The sequence below is a fragment of the Heptranchias perlo genome, chromosome 1, assembly GCF_035084215.1.
Source record: "Heptranchias perlo isolate sHepPer1 chromosome 1, sHepPer1.hap1, whole genome shotgun sequence".
NCBI classification, from domain to species: domain Eukaryota; kingdom Metazoa; phylum Chordata; class Chondrichthyes; order Hexanchiformes; family Hexanchidae; genus Heptranchias; species Heptranchias perlo.
Window position 1 is genome coordinate 190,924,641 of NC_090325.1, and position 19,785 is coordinate 190,944,425.

Below are 19,785 nucleotides of genomic sequence, written 5' to 3' on the forward strand. Positions count from 1 at the left end.
TCATTTTACTGTACTGCGCAAGAACAATTTCACCCCCAAGTTCCTGTTATTCATAAACTTCACCACTTTTACAAGTGCAAACTATGAAAGATATTAATGTTGGTGATTATGACATTTCCCATTAATATCCCACCCAATCCAGTGCTTCACCAATGTGCCCTGACTTTATTCCCATGAGCTCGGACTGGATTGAAACCCACCCCCAGAGATGATAAGGCAGACGGCTAACCCATTGCACCATTCTGTTCCTCCCTAAAAGAGAATCTATTTTTCAAAAGTGCTTTTTACCACTTCCTTTGGTTCAGTAGAACCACTTTACTCCCTCACAGTCACATTATTGTGTTATCCTCTTATAGGAAAGATGAAAAATATTAACGACTCCTTTCAATGTCAGGTTCAATTGGGAAACCAGCTATTATCCCACAAGTCAAGATCCAAGGTAGAAGGTGGGGGAGAGAGGGCTGAAGGAAGCAATTGCATGAAAGCCACAAAATGAAATGTTGGACTAACTCTAAATTGGTGAGAGACAATGGCAGCACATCATTTTAAGTTTGGAGGTTGTTAGATTTAATTTTCCACAGGCACAGACATTCCAGCTTGATCAGAAGATGACAGTTCTTTTTTAAAAGGCATTTGCAGTCTGTGTTTTATTTTGTCTTTCTCTCTCGTTTTTTATGGAATAACTGCATATGAGTTTTGCTCGCGAAATGAAATGTAATGACAATTCTGCGATGCATTTTTTTTTAAACTTGCTTTTTAGTGGGTGTTGGGCTTATCAAATCTGAATGATGGAAGTACTGGAGAGTGAAAGGTTTTCTGTACGGCAGCCAGTGACAGCGTTAAGTACTCCGAGCTTAAGTGCAGTATGGATCAAGTGAATTGTAAACTCTGCTCCCCACAGTGTGGGCTAAAGGTTTCTGTCAAACCAAAATCTCACTCAGCTGCCAGCTTGCAAACTGTACGTGTGATTATCGTACAGAGGAATGAGATGTGGGAACCCTTCCTACATTATGTTTACTTTTAGCTGCCGAATGGCCCCTTTTTTTGTGTTCAAGCTGCCAAACTGTCCACAGTTCCATTAACCAACTCCCAACTGTCGGTTTATTACAGTGACTGTGAGAAACAGAGAAGTATTGGGGAGGGCAGTCTTTAGAACGGAAGGAAATAAAGAATACAACGGTGTGACCTACACCTCCTTTTAAAAAAAAAGTTATTTCTGCCATTTCCCAGGAACTAAGTGATGCTGATGTCCAGGAGTTGGTGAGGAGGTCAATTGGAAGGTTGACGATCATTCGGCAGACCTTTCCCTTGTCTTTAAATGCCACTCATCGTTGTTTTCGTGGTAAGCACAGAATCTCTCCGTCACTGTGTGATCCTAAGGACCCGTACAAGCATAACATGGAGGTAGGACTATTTCAACTCATCACTCATAATAAATTATATAATTAAACATGTTGATGCTAAAAATGGATTCTGTTCCTTTACTATGAGTGAAGAAATAGAAAAACAATGTCAATAGGCTTAAGTTCTCAATGTTACTGTGATATGTGTTCCCTGAAAGATCTCCTGTGTGTGCCTATGTTACACGCACACAAACACAAACGCACACATGCACATGCACACACATACACACACATGCACACACAAATGTGCACGCACGCATACTCAAATGCATGCGTGTCCAGACACATGCATGGGCTACAAGAACCATATATCTTCTGTCCCAGATTGCCTGATATTTAAATATATAATGACACTAATGTAAATAAGAGCTGATCTAATAAAATTGCACTCCCAGCAGGGAGCCTCGCCCTCCAGAAGCGCAAATCACGTAATCACGGTGCTCGTGACACTATTTTCCATCCATTATTTTAAATGGACAGAAAATGGCGGGGAGCGTGCCTGCGATTTCCAGAAACACGCTCCTGGTAAGCGGAGTTTCCCGCCCGAAGCACGGATTTTGTAAGATTGGACCTATTGCCCGACTTGGATGAAGTGTAATGGTTGCATTGAACTATAATGTGTGACTAGGTTGTCAAATGCCAATCACATGGGACGGTGGACTACACACCTGGCAGACGTTGACAAAGCGTTTGTAATTTAAAACTAATAAATGAATGAACTCTCAGATCAAATATATGAAACTTATGTGGATCTAACAGACATTGGTTGCAAGTCAAAAATTCCTGATCAACTCAACTGTATGTGAAACTGCTGAGATCTTTTTCACCAAAACTCTTTATAGAGTCTAAACATTTTCATGAAGAAACAATTCTCTCCCCTTCCAAAATCACCTGAAACCTTTTCGGTCACCAAAAAGCTGTTGTTTGAACTTTAATAATAACGACAACTTGCATTTATATAGCACTTTTAACATAGTAAAATATCCCAAGGCATTTCACAGGAGCGATTATCAAACAAAATTGGACACCGAGCCACATAAGGAGATATTAGGACAGGTGACCAAAGGCTTGATCAAAGAGGTTTTAAGAAGCGACTTAAAGGAGGAGAGAGAGATGATGTGGAGATGCCGGTGATGGACTGGGGTGGACAAATGTAAGGAATCTTACAACACCAGGTTATAGTCCAACAAATTTATTTTAAAATCACAAGCTTTCGGAGATTATCTCCTTCGTCAGATGAGGAGAGAGAGAGGCAGAGAGGTTTAGGGAGGGAATTCCAGAGCTTAGGGCCTAAGTAGCTGAAGGCACGGCCGACAATGGTGGAGCGATTAAAAATTGAGGATGCGCAAGAGACCAGAATTGGAGGAGAGCAGAGATCTCGGAGGATTGCAGGGCTGGAGGAGAATCCATGCTGATAAGCAATCAGATATACCTCTAGTATGGGCAAACAAAGCCGAATATGGGTAGGAAGGCAGCAGAAAGCCACAGTAGACCACGAAGGGCCAAATGGAGCAAGAAAGCGCAGAAAGAAACAATGAAGAGGCAGTAATGGAGGATAAGCACACTGAGGTTACTTGGAAGCTGGTGCCTGGCTCTGTCTTTCAATTCTCTCGACTAACAGTATCTAGCTTGTGGTCTAGTGGGATTCCCATCAGAGAGGTGTTAAGTGTTAGCCATGTAAAGTATGGAATATGTTATAGACAGGGGTGTAGTGTATTAACATTCCTACACATAATATATTTTCTTGGAATTTTGTTATTATAAAAAATGGAAATCAGTCATCCTGATGGATGGTTTGCTATTTTCCTTGGTTCCAATAGGTAGCAGGCCATCTTGGGACATGAGGCTTACTTTTTGTCACTATCTATCACCCCCCTCAGGGCTGATATTCAGAACAAGTGCTGGTTCAACTTAGATGAAAACATATACATAAAAACGTAAGAACATGTAAAATTAGGAAAAGGGCATTTAACTCAACAAGCGGTCCTTTTTTGATTGTTCTCAACCTCACCTACCTGTCTTTTCTTGCTGTATCTCTCCGTTCCCCCTCTACACAGAAACGTTCAGTTGTCTCCTGAAACCATTTATATTATTCACTTCAGTGACCTTCTACAGTAGCATCCCAGAACTCTTTGATCCTCTGTGCAAAAAGCTTTCACCTCACCTCCCTTCTTACTCCTATATTTCTTATTTTCAATTTGCCTTCCCTCATATTGGAACCTTTCGCTGCAGTCAACATTTGCATCTCTTGATCTTTCACGCTAATTCAGGGTTTCAGGGAGTGCATTTCTGTGTAAAATGTTGGATAAAAGTAGAGAGGGAGAGAAATAGTGGTGCTGGAGGAAGGAAACTTGAAAAACAACTAAACAGAACACAATACGAATTACAAATCACAAATGCCAGCGCACACAGCTAATGTTCTGCTATAAATTAGCTGAAAGTCCTCTTAATATCACTGCTTCTCTTCGAACTCTGTTAGTGTCAGAAATTCTTTTTAACTATGGATGGGATTATTCTGCTATAAGCTTCTTACTTCACAGTTTTGACTGACTGCCCTCAGTGTTTGCAATGGGAAGTCCGTTTCTTCAAGAGCACTGCACCTCATGAACATCAAACATGTCAATAAAGGGGGTGAGCTATTTGGATTTGCCTTATTCTTTATATAAGCATAGTAATGATCCAGTTTCAAAATATTAATGCTGCCCCATCAATCTTGGAAGACACAATCAGGACAATGCTTTCATTTCCCACACCTCATGACCTCTCCATGTGAAATTGTCTCTAATTCGATACGGGCAGCACAGGTATTGTATAGTGGACTCAAAAGGCTGAACGTTGCATTATTTCACTTAAGCATAAAGGATCGTCTGGGCGCAGTGCACGGTGGGAAATCGAGCAGGCTCCGTTACTCTTTTGCGATCCTCCCCGCCTGATTTCCCTCTGCACGCTGGTGAATTCCTCTGTGCCCAAAGTAATAAGAAGAAAATCTACCCCATATTAATTGGTAACTGGTTTATGTACTTAAGCTCCCTTCCACTAAAATTCTTCATATCTACTAAAGAGGTGCCTCCTTATTACTTTATTATTCTGTTTCTTTCTTTGGCCAGGCATGAATCTAAATCCCACAGGTGAAAAGGTTTTGATGTAACCTGTTCCCTGCCTCCAAATACCAAAGTACGTTAGAATCATAGAATCACACAGCACACAAGGAGGCTGTTCAGCCCATCTTGCCTGTGCCAGCTCTTTGAAAGAGCTATCCAATCAGTCCCACTCCCCTGCTCTTTCCCCATAGCCCTGCAAATTTCTCCTATAAGCCAATATTGAAAACAGAAACATAGTCAATTGGGCATTAGCAGTTGATCAGGCCTGTTTTCTGAATCGACTTCCAGTCTCACAGGAGAGTGACTGCATAAGACTGTGTATTAATGGGGTGAAAGAAGTTGAATTGACATCTCTCTCCTAAAAACCTTAGGGGGTGGGGTGGAGTGTATAACTAGTTAAGGTTAGACTCCCTTTTTGATCTTCAGCTGAGTGGCATAATACAAATCATGATTCCCGTGGTTACAAATATGTTTCCTTTTCTTGCCCCTCCAATGCCCTCCCCCTGCCCCAAACGGCCAAGGAAACTCTTTAAAGAAACATATTCTTTAACTCCATTTATTTCCGTATTTTAACAAGTGCCTTCTTTTTTCAACATGGGGAGTGTTTTAATAAGAAAAGACCTTGGCTTTCCTCCATATTGTTTTCCTCAGTGTCAGACTTTCTTTACCGAATCAACCCCCGGTAAAAAACTGGCCCTTGTTTTGATATTCATCTTATTTTCCCCAGCACAGTTATACTCGGAATGGTGACACAAAGCACTGTGATTACTCCGCTTATTTGATAAACAGGCAAACGACAGCGCTGGAAATGATCACAAAACATCGATTATGAAATATGCTCTCATTTTGAAAATATAGAGCAGTTGCAAATTGGCCACCAATGTAACAAAGTGATTGAAGGTCGCAGACGTGAAAATTAATTAGAATCGCGTTATTTACAACAGATCTTTAAAGCTGTAGTAAATAATGTGATTCTAATTGGAGGCTGTGATACGTGAAACCAGTTATTTCCATCATGGAAGCGATTATAACATACACATTTAAAAAATAAAAGGAATATTGAACAGTAGGGTAGTTAATTAGAATCCACTGATCTTGATGTTTTATCAGCAGCAGTGATTCCAATTAGTGTTGATCCCGGAAGAATGGAGGTAGGTATTGAGTCTCCTGTGTAATTCAAACTGACAGAACTCACTTGGTAAGACATCCACCTGCTAATGTTACACGGAGAAAAGGTTAGCCTGTTATATTGGAGTGAACGATCCCTACTGTTACTTCACATCAGGGTGTACCGGTATTTTTGCAGTGCAGCCACTGAGCAGAGAGTTGAATTTGTATTTTGAAATGCAAAATTTACACAGTCTCAATTTTCATTAACATTGAGCAGCTTTTAAGAGGCATTGAGGTACATTTTTAATATCAATGGAACGAAAATCGTGCGGATCCCTAAATAGAAGAGCGATTCGTTCCGCCAGATTAATCTTCAGGTGGTGAAGATGAAAATTTACCCCATTTTATTATAACTCGTTGTGATGCCACTTGTAGTGTGGTATTCATGTCTCATCCGTGCTTTTGTTATCTCCAGACTTAACTATTCCAATGCTCTCCTGGCCGGCCTACCGTCTTCCACCCTCCATAAACTTGAGCTCAATCAAAACTCTGCTGCCCGTATCTTAATTTGCACCAAGTCCCGTTCACCCATCACCCCTGCATTGGCTCCCGGTCCACCAACACCTTGATTTTAAAATTCTCATCCTCATGATCAAATCCCTGCACGGCCTCACCTTCCCTCTCTCTGTAACCTCCACCAGCACAAGAACCCTCCGAGATCTCTGCGCTCCTCCAACTCTGGCCTCTTCTGCATCACCCACTTCCTTCACCCCACCATTGGCTGCCTTGCCTTCAGCCGTCTAGGCCCTAAACTCTGGAATTCCCTCCCCAAACGTTTTCGCCTTTCCAGCTTTCTCTCCTTTAGAACGCTGCTTAAAACCTACCTCTTTGACCAAGCATTTGGTCACCTGTCCTAATGTCTCCTTCCTTGTGCTGGGCGTCAATTTTTGTGTGATTTTACTCCTGTGAAGCGCCTTGAGATGTTTTAGTACGTTAAAGGCACTATATAAATGCAAGTTGTTGTTCCTGTTTCCATGAAAGATATTCCCACCGCACATGTTCCAATATAGAGTATGAGATTGCAAGATAATTCACCCATGATTTCTTGCTTTCTTTTTATTTTAAACTGTTTTTGTTGCGAATTTCATGTACCAAAAAGAACTTTAGTGAAGTTCACCTGTAATCCCCTTCTGCTCAGAACTTAAAATATAAACCTGTCATAGGAACACAGGAATTGATGAGACCAAGGTCCATCCAGTTCGCTTTCTGCCATCCTAGTCGTTGCATGGTTCAATAATAATGGAGTTGTTGACTCATGACAGCAATCAATCTTCATCAATTAATCTACAACAGACCCAGACATGAGGTGAGGAAACCCCCTGTGGTGAAGAGCTTTGGGAACCATAGGTCCAAAGTCATCTGTTCCTCCCAAGCATGCTACACATACTCATATACTGTATCCCAAAATATTATTTTCTGAAAGAAATCTATCTAATATCGATGTTTCAATCATAAAACGGACAAAGGATTTAGGGTGGATAAAGGGGAACCAGTGGACGTAGTGTATTTAGACTTCCAGAAGGCATTCAACAAGGTGCCACATAAAAGATTATTGCTCAAGATAAAGAATCACTGGATTGGGGGTAATATTCTGGCATGGGTGGAGGATTGGTTATCTAACAGGAAGCTGGGAGTTGGGATAAATGGTTCATTCTCAGACTGGCAACCAGTAGCCAGTGGTGTTCCGCAGGGGTCGGTGCTGGGTCCCCAACTCTTTACAATCTATATTAACGATTTGGAGGAGGGGACCGAGTGTAACATATCAAAGTTTGCAGATGATACAAAGATGGGAGGGAAAGTAGAGAGTGAGGAGGACATAAAAAACCTACAAGGGGATATAGACAGGCTGGGTGAGTGGGCGGAGATTTGGCAGATGCAATACAATATTGGAAAATGTGAGGTTATGCACTTTGGCAGGAAAAATCAGAGAGCAAGTTATTATCTTAATGGCGAGAAACTGGAAAGTACTGCAGTGCAAAGGGATCTGGGGGTCCTAGTGCAAGAAAATCAAAAGGTTAGTATGCAGGTGCAGCAGGTGATCAAGAAGGCCAACGGAATGTTGGCTTTTATTGCTTGGGGGATAGAATATAAAAACAGGGAGGTATTGCTGCAGTTATATAAGGTATTGGTGAGACCGCACCTAGAATACTGCATACAGTTTTGGTCTCCATACTTAAGAAAAGACATACTTGCTCTCGAGGCAGTACAAAGAAGGTTCACTCGGTTAATCCCGGGGATGAGGGGGCGGACATATGAGGAGAGGTTGAGTAGATTGGGACTCTACTCATTGGAGTTCAGAAGAATGAGAGGCGATCTTATTGAAACATATAAGATTGTGAAGGGGCTTGATCGGGTGGATGCGGTAAGGATGTTCCCAAGGATGGTGAAACTAGAACGAGGGGGCATAATCTTAGAATAAGGGACTGCTCTTTCAAAACTGAGATGAGGAGAAACTTCTTCACTCAGAGGGTGGTAGGTCTGTGGAATTTGCTGTCCCAGAAAGCTGTGGAAGCTGCATCATTAAATAAATTTAAAACAGAAATAGACAGTTTCCTAGAAGTAAAGGGAATTAGGGGTTACGGGGAGCGGGCAAGAAATTGGACATGAATTTAGATTTGAGGTTAGGATCAGATCAGCCATGATCTTATTGAATGGCGGAGCAGGCTCGAGGGGCCGATTAGCCTACTCCTGTTCCTATTTCTTATGTTCTTATGTTCTAAGCAAACCGCTACTTCCTGCTTCAAGTGGGCATTTTATGGATAATAACGATTTACCTGAGCTGGATGAAATGATCAGCTAATTCAGCATCTCTCCACTATAGTCTTCATCAATAATGGGAGGAGTAGCTTTATATTGGTACATGAGCAGGAATCAAGTAGATTAGTTATCTTAATAAAATGAATGATGCTTCTTTCTCATTCGAAAGCCAGATCCAAATGTATTGAAAGTTTATTTTCTCAGCAATCTTATTAGTCCAGAGTTTGGATAAAGAGAGGGGTGGACTCTCTGGTATTTCTCACAGAGTGACACTGTTGAAAATGATCAGTGATTTTTTATCCTCCCCACAATTTTAAGAGTGGTTGAATTGCTGCCCCTTCCCCTCTCCTGACAAATCCATTCTCATTATTTGACTTGAAATAGACCAACATTGAAAGATGTGGACCGTAGGCTGGGTTCAGATGGATATATGTGGGTGTGACCTTTATAACCCGTTTGCAATTGTGTTGCTGTTTGTGCTGAGTTTATTCAGCTTCCTGGAGTCCTTGCTCCGAGTATGGTTTGGTATCTGCTGCTTTTCCATTAAATTCCTTCTCCTATTCATACACAATGTGAAGCCCGGTTAGCCAACAGTGTTATTGATTTCGCACACTGCAGAAATGACTTCGGAACGCTCCTGCCACTGATACAGAATCATTGTCCAAGATCGTTATCTCGACTTGTCTTTTTAATTATTTGACTGTATCATGAGAGATTGCCTTTGAATCGTTAAAAAAAAGCATTAACACTGAGAGACTTGTGACCTGCACAGATTACCAATCTTTACATCTATGACACCGTGGTGCTTCTGGCACATGCCTTTCATAAGAAGCTGGAGGATCGGAAATGGCACAGCATGGCCAGCTTGACGTGCATCAGGAAGAACTCAAAGCCTTGGCAAGGTGGACGCTCGATGTTAGACACCATCAAGAAGGTATTGTCAGATGCTGCAGAAACAAGTCGTGTATTTGTGGCTTTTTGTGAGGTTCTATGCAAGATATTGATTACAAAGAATATCCCCACAGTGGCACACCTCATTTATTTGTGCTCCATAATATATTTTATCATGAGTAGAAACACAGGTCTGTTTAAAGCCCAAGTGATCGTAAAGTAACAATGTTTTGTTGCAAAGTGGCAACGTAATTACATGGAATTTACAGCACAGAAACAGGCCATTCGGCCCAACTGGGCCATGCCGGTGTTGATGCTCCACACGAGCCTCCTCCCTCCCTAGTTCACCTAACCTTCATCATCTAGTCTGTTACAATTAGTTGAAATGTGAATTGGTTTAAACTTGTGGACAAAAGTCTCCTTCAAATCTTGACTTAAAAAAAATGTCAGAATATTTCATTAAGGGCAGCCTGCCCCTTCTGTGAACAAAGATTGCATATATTCCACTAGTGTATTCAACATATTACACACAAACACACAACACACCCAGACACAAGCTACACACACCCAGACACAAACACACAACACACCCAGACATAAACACACAACACATGCAGACACAAGCTACACACACCCAGACACAAGCCATAGCATTAATAGAAGATTTCATGTTTTCATTCAGTTCTGTTATGTGTAGATTTGATCAAATGATGTATCATCAGCATATGCAATTCTTGGACACGTGATTTATTTGAAAATGTATTTTTTCCCAGGGTGGAGTAAATGGGATGACTGGGTTTCTGCAATTTAAAGAACATGGTGGAAATCCCAACGTGCAATTTGAAATTCTGGGTACGAACTACGAAGAGGACTTGGGGAGAGGGATCCGAAAAGTAAGTGAGCTGTTATTAGGGAAAGTGCCATGTTTGAACATTGTTTAATTTTGATCTCAATGTCAAAAGATGTTTGTGTGTGTGATTTTCTTTTGTTTAGATTTTGGTGAATTTTTGTCCTTACTTTGTTGAGGGATATAAGTGCTGGTAATAACAACAACAACTTGCATTTATATAGCGCCTTTAATGTAGTAAAACATCTCAAGGCGATTCACAAGATTCTCAAGGTGATTGCCAATTCGACAGCACCTCCCAAACCCGCAACCTCTACCACCTAAAAGGAAAAGGGCAGCAGGCACATGGGAACAACACCACCCGCACGTTCCCCTCCAAGTCACACACTGCGCTGACTTGGAAATATATCGCCGTTCCTTCATCGTCGCTGAGTCAAAATCCTGGAACTCCCGACCTAGCAGCATTGTGGGAGAACCTTCACCACAAGGACTGCAGCGGTTCAAGAAGGCGGCTCACCACCACCTTCTCAAGGGCAATTAGGGATGGGCAATAAATGCTGACCTTGCCAGCGACGCCCACATCCCAAGAACGAATTTTTAAAAAGAGCGTTATCAGACAAAATTTGACACAGAGACACATAAAGAGATATTAGGACAGGTGACCAAAAGCTTGGTCAAAGAGGTAGGTTTTAAGGAGCGACTTAAAGGGGGAGAGAGAGGTGGAGAAGTTTAGGGAGGGAATTCCAGAGCTTAGGGCCTAGGCAGCTGAAGCCACAGTCACCAATGGTGAAAATTGGGGATGCACAAGAGGCCAGAATTGGAGGAATGCAGGGATCTCGGAGAGTTGTGGGGCTGGAGGAGGTTACAGAGATAGGGAGGGGCGAGGCCATGGAGGGATTTGAACACCATGATAAGCATTTCAAAATCAAGGCCACTTTCCCAAATTAGACCTGCCGTCTCAGCATCATGCAGGTTCGGTGTAGCTCAGTCAGAAGGAGAGTAAAGTACTCTGGCACAACCTCAGAAGATCGCAACAGCAGTGACATTTTTTCCACTTCCACCACACACTTAGCATTTTCGCTGCTTCCCTGAGCTAGATTGCCAATTTCAAACCAAATTATCAGCAGTTTTATACTTGGGGGGGCGGGGGGGGGGGGGTCATACTTTTTAGCAATTGGCTTGAGTCTGCCCGCATGAATTTCCTGTATGCTCCTTACAACTAATATGTAGACGGGAGACATTTTATCCCATCAGATTGACCTGGTGTCAAAGCTGGAAAGGACCTCATTAAAACGGATTATCTGGTCATTATCACATTGCTGTTTGTGGGACCTTGCTGTGCGCAAATTGTCTGCCACATTACAACAGTGACCACACTTCAAATGTTCTTAATTGGCGTAAAGCACTTTGGAACGTCCTGAGGTCGTGAAAGGCACCATATAACTGCAAGTTTTTTTTTTAAACACTTTGGAAGCGTTCTCCAGGCTGTTATAGTATGCTACATTAAGCAGTAACATTACTCCATTTTTCAGCGAACTTGAAGTGTTGCTAAATGATAATGCAATCCTACCTGGTTTAGCCTGTTCAGTTCTTAATGACCATTATGACTGGCTTCATTCCAAACCTTCTAGTTTAGTATGTGTTGGGGAAGATTGTGACAACGCTGTTCAAGTGATGGATCGTTCCCCAGATCTAAATCAAATCTTCAGTATCTCTGACCTGTGTGGACCAAATAGATGGCACTCAGCAGAGTCCTGTGGCACAGCATACAAATGTCCTAAGCCTTTTACACCTTCTATGCTCAAGTTGTACAGTCAATGGTTGCTCAGAGTTGGAGAAGTCAAGCCGTTTGGGCTGAACTTTCCCCCGGCTTTTGAGCACAAGGGGGAGAATTTCCATGGGGATCTCCAGCCATAACGTGAGGCGGGAACCCTGAGGAAGCCGCCATTTCTCTGGACGTTCTGCCGGACTTCTGCCAGAGACCTCCTTGGAAATTTCAGGCACACATGTCAGATGAGTGAGGGCACGTCACATTTACAACCAATATGGGAACATAGGAATTGCTGGACGAAAAAAGATCAAGGTCCATCTAGTTCGCCTTCTACCATGGTACAACGATAATGGACTAATCATAGCAATCAATCTCTGTCAATTAGTCTACAACAGACCCAGACCTAAGGCGGGGAAAACCCCCCAGCGGTGGAGAGCTTTGGGAACCATCGGTCCAAAGTAACCTGTTCCTCCCAAGTCTGCTACGCTTACCATCTCATGTCTCAAATTACTCATGTACTGTATCCCAAAATGTCATTTTCTGAAAGAAACGTATCTAATTTGCATATGAATGAATCAATACTAACAGCTTCCACCGTCCCCCGAGGGAGCGAGTTTCAGATTGACCACTCGCGCACTGAAATATTGTTTCTGCAGGTTAGTTTTGAATTTATCCCCCCTTCAATCACAGGCCGTGTCCTCTGGTTTTACTGTCCTGGATAAGGTGAAATAGCTTGTCATGGTCTACATTATCTAGTCCATTTTAGAATCCTAAAAACATTAATCACATCACTTCTCAACCTTTTCTTTTCCAGCAAGGACATGTCCAATTTACATAATCCAATCCCCTCAATCGCTTTGGTAAATTTAAGGCAGATGAGTTTGTTCTTGTTTTGAAATTTTTGATATCCCCGTACGCTACCAGTAGCATTGGTATTAGGAAGCAAGAACTAGGGACTGGATAGAACCTGAATGGGTTAAAATTCTCTGTATGTCACCAATTTAATTCCCATATTCTGTGACCAAACGATGATAACTCCAGTGGCCCACTTTATACATAGGACATAGGAACAGGGGTAGGCCATTCAGCCCCTCAAGCCTGTTCTGCCATTCAATGATATCATGGCTGATCTGTATCCTCACTCCATCCACCCACCTTGGTTCCATATTCCTTATTACACCGGCATAGAACCAGTTGGGCAGAATGACCTATTTCTGCACTGTACATTCTATGTAATTCTATTGCCCTTGGCTAGTAAATATCCATCGATCTCAGATTTAAAATTATTAATTGAGCCAGCATCAACTGCTTTTTGTGGGAGGGAGTTCTGCACTTCTACCACTCTTTGAGTGAAGAAGTGTTTCCTAACTTCTCTCCTGAATGGCCTGGCTCTGATTTTAAGGTCATGTCCCCTTGTCCTAGACTCCCCCCACCAGCGGAAAAAGTTTCTCTCCATCGACCCTATCAGTTCCTTTCAAAATCCACCTCAATCAAATCACCCCTCAACCTTCTATCGTCCAGGGAATACAAGCCCAGTTTATTCATAATTTAACCCTTGGAGCCCTGGTAGCATTCTGCTGAATCTGTGCTGCACTCCATCCAAAGCCATTATATCCTTTCTAAGGTGTGGTGCCCAGATCTCTGCACAGTACACATACGGTCACACACCGAATAAAGACAGCAATTTGAAGAATAAAGGAATTTTATGAATCAAAAAGTACTTTTCTATGATGTATGCTTTCATTCACTGCTCATTCACTGGGGAAGCCTTTATCAGATCACCATTTCCTGGCTGTGGTATAGATCAGCTTTGACTCACTGGGTGGCACTCCCACCTCTAAGTCAGAAGGTCGTTGAACCAAAGCCCCGTCTGCCCTCCCAAGTGGACGTAAAAGACCCCATGGCACTATTTCGAAGAAGAGTTGGGGATTTCTCCCTGGTGTCCTGGCCAATATTTATCCCTCAACCAACATCACTAAAACAGATATTCTGGTCATTTATTTCATTGTTGTTTGTGGGACCTTGCTGCGTGCAAATTAGCTGCCGCATTTCCCACATTACAACAGTGACTACATTTCAAAAGTACCTCAATGACTGTAAAGCACGACGGTACATCTTGAAGTTGCAAAAGGCGCTATAGAAATGCAAGTTCGTTCTTTTGTTTCTTCAGGTGCTGAAAGTTACAAGTTGCGCTCTGTGGCTTAGAATGAAATATTTCTCTCTCTTTCACTGCTGGTATGGCACTTTTCTGGCACTACAACTAGATTTTCAACATATTTGTGTCAAAAACGCAGCAAAATGCTGCAAGTTCCAGCCCTCAAAGATTACGTGGTTGAATTTCCATGAGAGTTCTCTGGATTGCCATCATTTCATTTCTGATGCAGATGACAGGCAGGGCAGGGAGGGAATCATTGCTGTAAAGGGAAGGAGCACATCCATGCAGATACTGGATTGTATAACACTTGATGAACACTGCGCTTTTAAAATTATTCGTCATTCTAAATCATGTTTGTCAACACCCAGTTCATAGAAACAGACCAACTGGTGATTTCGTGTCACAAATCTCCTTCAAAACAGCAAGATGCATCTTTCATCTGTGCTTTGAATAAATCCAGGAGTTATGTGGTACAGGCAACTAAAGCCTCATTTACCACAGGGCCCCTTGGAGATCACATTCACTTTGAATCAGGACGATTCAAACTGACTACAATATGTGCGGATTTATACTTATGGCTGCATCAATCCTATTGCTGCTGTGAGAGGTATTGAATTACGAGCCCAATACAAGCACTGAGGTTTCCCTTTCTATGGAAAAGAGAAATGTCTTTGTTAGGTTGAAGAGTGAAGGGAATTAATGAGTAACGTATAACTCAGGCCTGAGAATTTCTGTGTTCCGTGGCTGTATTAAGTGAGGATTGGATACATCAGCATCAGTGATGCAAATCAAGCAGCTGTATGACCAGAGATAGAGCAGGAGATGAGGAATCTCCAGAACTGAATTTTAAAAAATCACAAACCGTGGGGATTGATGTAAACGCAAAAGCGTTATTTATTAAGTGTGATTTATATCAATTAGTGTTAATTGTTTACAGGTGGTGCGTATCAAATAGGAACATCTCTTGTATCCATTTATAAATAAGGGAGCTTATCTAGGGTGTGGTGTGGTGTTATGTGGAGCTTTGTGAATAAAGGCTTGGAAGCAACTGAAGACCAGGCTCTAGTATTCTATCCTCACCACCTGGCTATCCAGTTTGTAAAACTATTTTGCGTTATTTTGACAGAGGAGCCAACACATTGATTTCAACGGGGTTAATGGGGGCGAAATTGAATTTGGTACAAAACGGGTGGCAGCGGATTGGCTGCCTGACTGATGTCAATGGAAAGAAAATTTGGGCGGGGCGTTTAACGGCTCTCTGCTACCAACTGCACCAAAAGTTGAATTTCACCCCCTGCGTCTCTAATAAAATGTCAGAGAAAGAAATTTGATGTGAACGTGTTTGAGTATTCGGGTAATGACGTTAACTACAAGAATTGTCAGCAACAATAAGGCGGTAGGGGTAGAGATTGGTTTGCACTGCGCCCGTTTTTTTGGGCATTCCAATGTCGCAGTGGGACCGTCTGCGCCCAATCCGTGCAGGAATCGGTCGCACTGTGAAATCTGTGGGGTTCTTTATTTAGGTGTCCCCAGTGAATGCCTAAAACAGGCATGAGGTCCATTAAATATGTAAATTGGGGGGCCAACAAAAATTTTGTTGCCGATTCTTCAGCGGCCCCCACGGAGGTATGTTTAAAAAAAAGTTCTTCAAAGAAACCGTTCCCATGGAGCCATGAGTCACAATCGTCCACCCGTTGAGGTCAGTATTCCCAGTCGCTCGGCAGCCAAACCAGCCGTCCTTAAAGGGACCGCTGGAGGCTGCTTCTGGAAAGATTTTGCCTACCTTATTGTAGAGCCAGGAGTGCCCCTCCCAGCTCCACATCATATTCACGAGTCGCTGCCGGGCATCGTTTGCAGAACCCCCAACCCACCTCCTGATTGTCTCGCTCTCCCCCCGCCCAACCCCCAACCCCCCCCCCCCCCCCCCAACCCCACTTCCCGAATGTTGCCGACCCGGCCGATCTTTGTTCTTCCCAGGTTCAGTGAGATCCCTCTGGGTCCACGACTGGCGCCCATAGCTCGCCGGTAGGAAACAAATCAGGCCAGCGGACCAATTTAGCATGGTCTTTCTACCGGCCCAATTCAAGCGCGATCGAATTTCTCGGCCGATCCAGTATTCCAACCGTGGCCTTACCAATGATTTGTATAAGATCTCACAAGGAGTGCACTGCAGTGAGAGTTACAGACACTCAGAGCTCAACAAGGATACTGAATACTGGGCAAATCACAACCACTGATGGCACCATCATGGCCGTGAATTTCCTTGGAGCTGCTCCCGCTCCACCGCCGTAACTTTGCCATAAGTGCGGTAGACCGTGACCGTACTCGGAGGAAATTCCCGACCCGTGGCTTCGTATTCTTAAGACACAAATGACCTTCAGCCAATCCAAGCAATAGGTACGACAACAAACTGCATTTATACATAGTAATACGACCCAAGACGCCTCACAGCAGCTTTATCAGGCAAAATTTGACACCGAGCCACATAAGCAGATATTAGGACAGGTGACCAAAAGCTTGGTCAAAGAGGTATGTTTTAAGGAGCGTCTTAAAGGAAGGTAATGAGGCGAAGAGGTTCAGGGAGGCAATTCCAGAACTTAGGGTGCAGATGGCTGAAGGCACGGCCGCCAATGGTGGGGCGAAGGAAATTGGGGATGCGCAAGAGGCCAGAATTGGAGGGGCGCAGAGATCTCGGGGGTTGTGAGGCTGGAGGAGGTCACAGAGATAGGTAATGCTTTGTCAAATACACAATAGGGCAAATTTTGTGCTCTCGAAATGGAGCTTCACGCACTGGGACTGCCTACTGCTTACAGGATTCCTTGTCCATTCAAATTTGTAGCATCTGCCCTAATAAGTGTGGTACTAATCAGTATCCTTCCATTCAGAGTATTCTTCAGTATTCCCATCTTTGATTCAGTTGGTGACTTATTCAATGAAACACTATTTTCATGCATGGGAGGGACTTAGAGTTGCCCATTCTGGTTGGACGTTTTCCTGATCATCGGATGATCTCCCGCCTCCAACCCAACCCGCCCAATCAAGCAGCCTTTTCTCTCTTCTCCGATATTTTTATAATTATAGACAAAAATCTTCAACGAAAATGAAATGAAAAAAACGCAATTTTTTTTCAATGCTCCTTTGATTTTTCTCCCAGGGTTTTGCTCAGAGCAGTGTCCAGGAGATTGATCTTTAATTCCTTGGGACTCCAGGACAATCCTGGAGGGTTGGCAACCCTAGAAGGCCTGCGTTTGCCCTACGACCTTTTCGCTAAATCTTTCCCGAATGCGTTATTGACCAGGGCCGTGGACCCTGTGTCCAGCGTGTCTGATGCTGGGTGGAGCAAAGCAGAAGGATTTGCAAACAAAACAAACAACAACAAAAAAAATCACAGCTTCCTCCGTTGCTCAAGAATAAAAGTGTTAGGTTTGCTGATTGAGCAGAAGATAATGTAGTTCGCTTCAGTACGCACCTGAAACCCAAAAGCATTCTCTGCTCTAAGGTGTCAACCTTGGCTCAGTGGGACCATTCTGACCCCTGAGTCGGAAGACTTGAGCAAATAATCCAGGCTGACACTTCAGTGCAGTACCGTGGGAGAGTTGCACTGTCAGAGCTGCCATCTATTAGATGAGATGTTCAATCAAGACGTGTTTCCCCTCTCAAGCGGACGTAAAAGACCCCACGGCACTATTTCGAAGTAGAGCAGTGGAATTTTCCCCGGTGTCCAGGCCAATATTTATCCCTCAACCAACAGCACTAAAAAACAGTTTAACTGCGCAAATTGGCTGCTGCGTTTTCTACATTACAACAGTGACTCCTCTTCAAAAAGTGCTTCGTTGGCTGTAAAGTGCTTAACTGTGAAAGGTGCTATATAATTGCAAGTTCATTCTTTCCTTTTTTAACATAATGGATTTGCTATGATTCTTGGCTCTGGAGGCTCCTCTCACTGGGCCACCTCTAAATATCAACCTACACAAAACACTGGAAGGACACTGGGCAATGCCAGCCTTTGACAATGATTGATGGCCCACTTTGGGACCCCGCCCCGCTCTCCTGGGTCTTTGCTGCCAGACTCCAAACCTCTCAGAACTGGTGCATCCCAGTACCCGCTCTCAGTGCTGCCATACTCCAGCCACCCAAAGTGCTCCTAGATCCAAGAATGCACCCACTGTCTCCTCCCCCCCACCTTGCTCCCGGACCTCACATCCCAAGCCTTTCCCCCACGTGATGCCAATCTCCTCTCAATGCTCGGACAGCCCAGGGTGCGTCCTTCTCCAAGCTCTCCCAAAACACCACAGCCCCAGGTTTCCAAGACCCCTTGAGTATTTCCGAGCCCAACATCTGACACACTCCCTCCCAGGGTCTGGCCCACTTTCATCATAGCGTTTAGAACACCAGCCCGCACTATTCAGTAATGGAGCATGTGAGAGAATCACGCAATGGGATTGGGTCACGTTCAAAAAGATGAACGGAGAGACGCTGAAAAGTTGAGAAAAAGAGCAAGAGATATAGGGAGAAACTGAAACCACAATGAGAAATGTGTGTAAGAGCAATAAAGAAAAAGAAAGACTTGCATTGATACAGCTCCTTTCACGACCTCAGGATGTCCCAAAGCGCTTTACAGTCAATGAAGTACTTTTGAAGCGTAGTCACTGTTGCAATGTAGAAAACGTGGCAGCCACTTTGCGCACAGTAAGGTCCCACAAACACCACTGCGATAATGACCAGATAATCTATTTTAGTAATGTTGGCTGAGGGATAAATATTGGCCCAGACACTGGGGAGAACTCCCCTGCTCTTCTTCTAACAGTGCCATGGAATCTTTAACATCCACCTGAGAAAGCAGACGGGGCCTGGGTTTAACGTCTCATCTGAAAGATGGCACCTCCAACAGTGCAGCATTCCCTCAGTAGTGCACTGGAATGTCAGCCTAGATTTTGTGCTCAAGTCTCTGGAGTGGGACTGTTGCGAGGACATCTGGGACCTGGGTGGACGACGGGACCAACAGTGTATTAACCAATTAACTCCTTAACCAATGAGATTAAAGGATTGAGAATAAACAGAGGAAGGACTGAGAAGGAGGCTGAATGCGATTGGATTAAGAGAGAGAGAAAAAAGAGACAAAAGGGAAAGTAAGAATAAAAATTTAAAATTTGACATTTTAAAATTCTCCAACAATTCACTATCTGAAGGAATGAGAATCCGCAGTTTAAATTGTTCACTTTTTGAGCCAGAGAGGTTGATTGGCAATCATTCACAATTATTAAATCATTAAAACATAGAAACATAGAAAATAGGAGCAAGAGTAGGCCATTCGGCCCTTCGGGCCTGCTCCGCCATTCAAAATGATCATGGCTGATCGTCTAACTCAGTACCCTGTTCCCGATTTTTTTCCCCATATCCCTTGATCCCTTTTATATGTTTCGATGAGATCACCTCTCATTCTTCTAAATTCTAGTGAATATCGGCCTAGTCGACCCAATCTCTCCTCATACGTCAGTCCTGCCATCCCAGGAATCAGTCTGGGTACTTACGCTGTTAATTACTGGACTCTGGCGAGTTTAATGGCCAATTAATGTCCAATTTCAGCAAGTTCTTAAAAATAACGGGGCGGGGGTGGTGGGGGGTCGGCGGGGGGGGGGTTGGTTGCTAAGGGCAAGATGCTGTTTGTACGAAGCAAACGGTGAGGTGGC

The 19,785-nt window shown here is 43.4% G+C and overlaps 1 protein-coding gene across 1 annotated transcript in view; it reads left to right on the forward strand.

Moving 5' to 3' along the window:
- The window catches only part of grid2 (glutamate receptor, ionotropic, delta 2), a 700,148-nt gene that overhangs the window by 446,507 nt on the left and 233,856 nt on the right, over positions 1 to 19,785 (forward strand). The window contains exons 8-10 of the mRNA XM_067984186.1: positions 1,231 to 1,404; positions 9,204 to 9,365; positions 10,096 to 10,215. Of these exons, the coding sequence (XP_067840287.1) occupies positions 1,231 to 1,404; positions 9,204 to 9,365; positions 10,096 to 10,215 (456 nt within the window). The remainder of the gene's footprint in view (positions 1 to 1,230; positions 1,405 to 9,203; positions 9,366 to 10,095; positions 10,216 to 19,785) is intronic.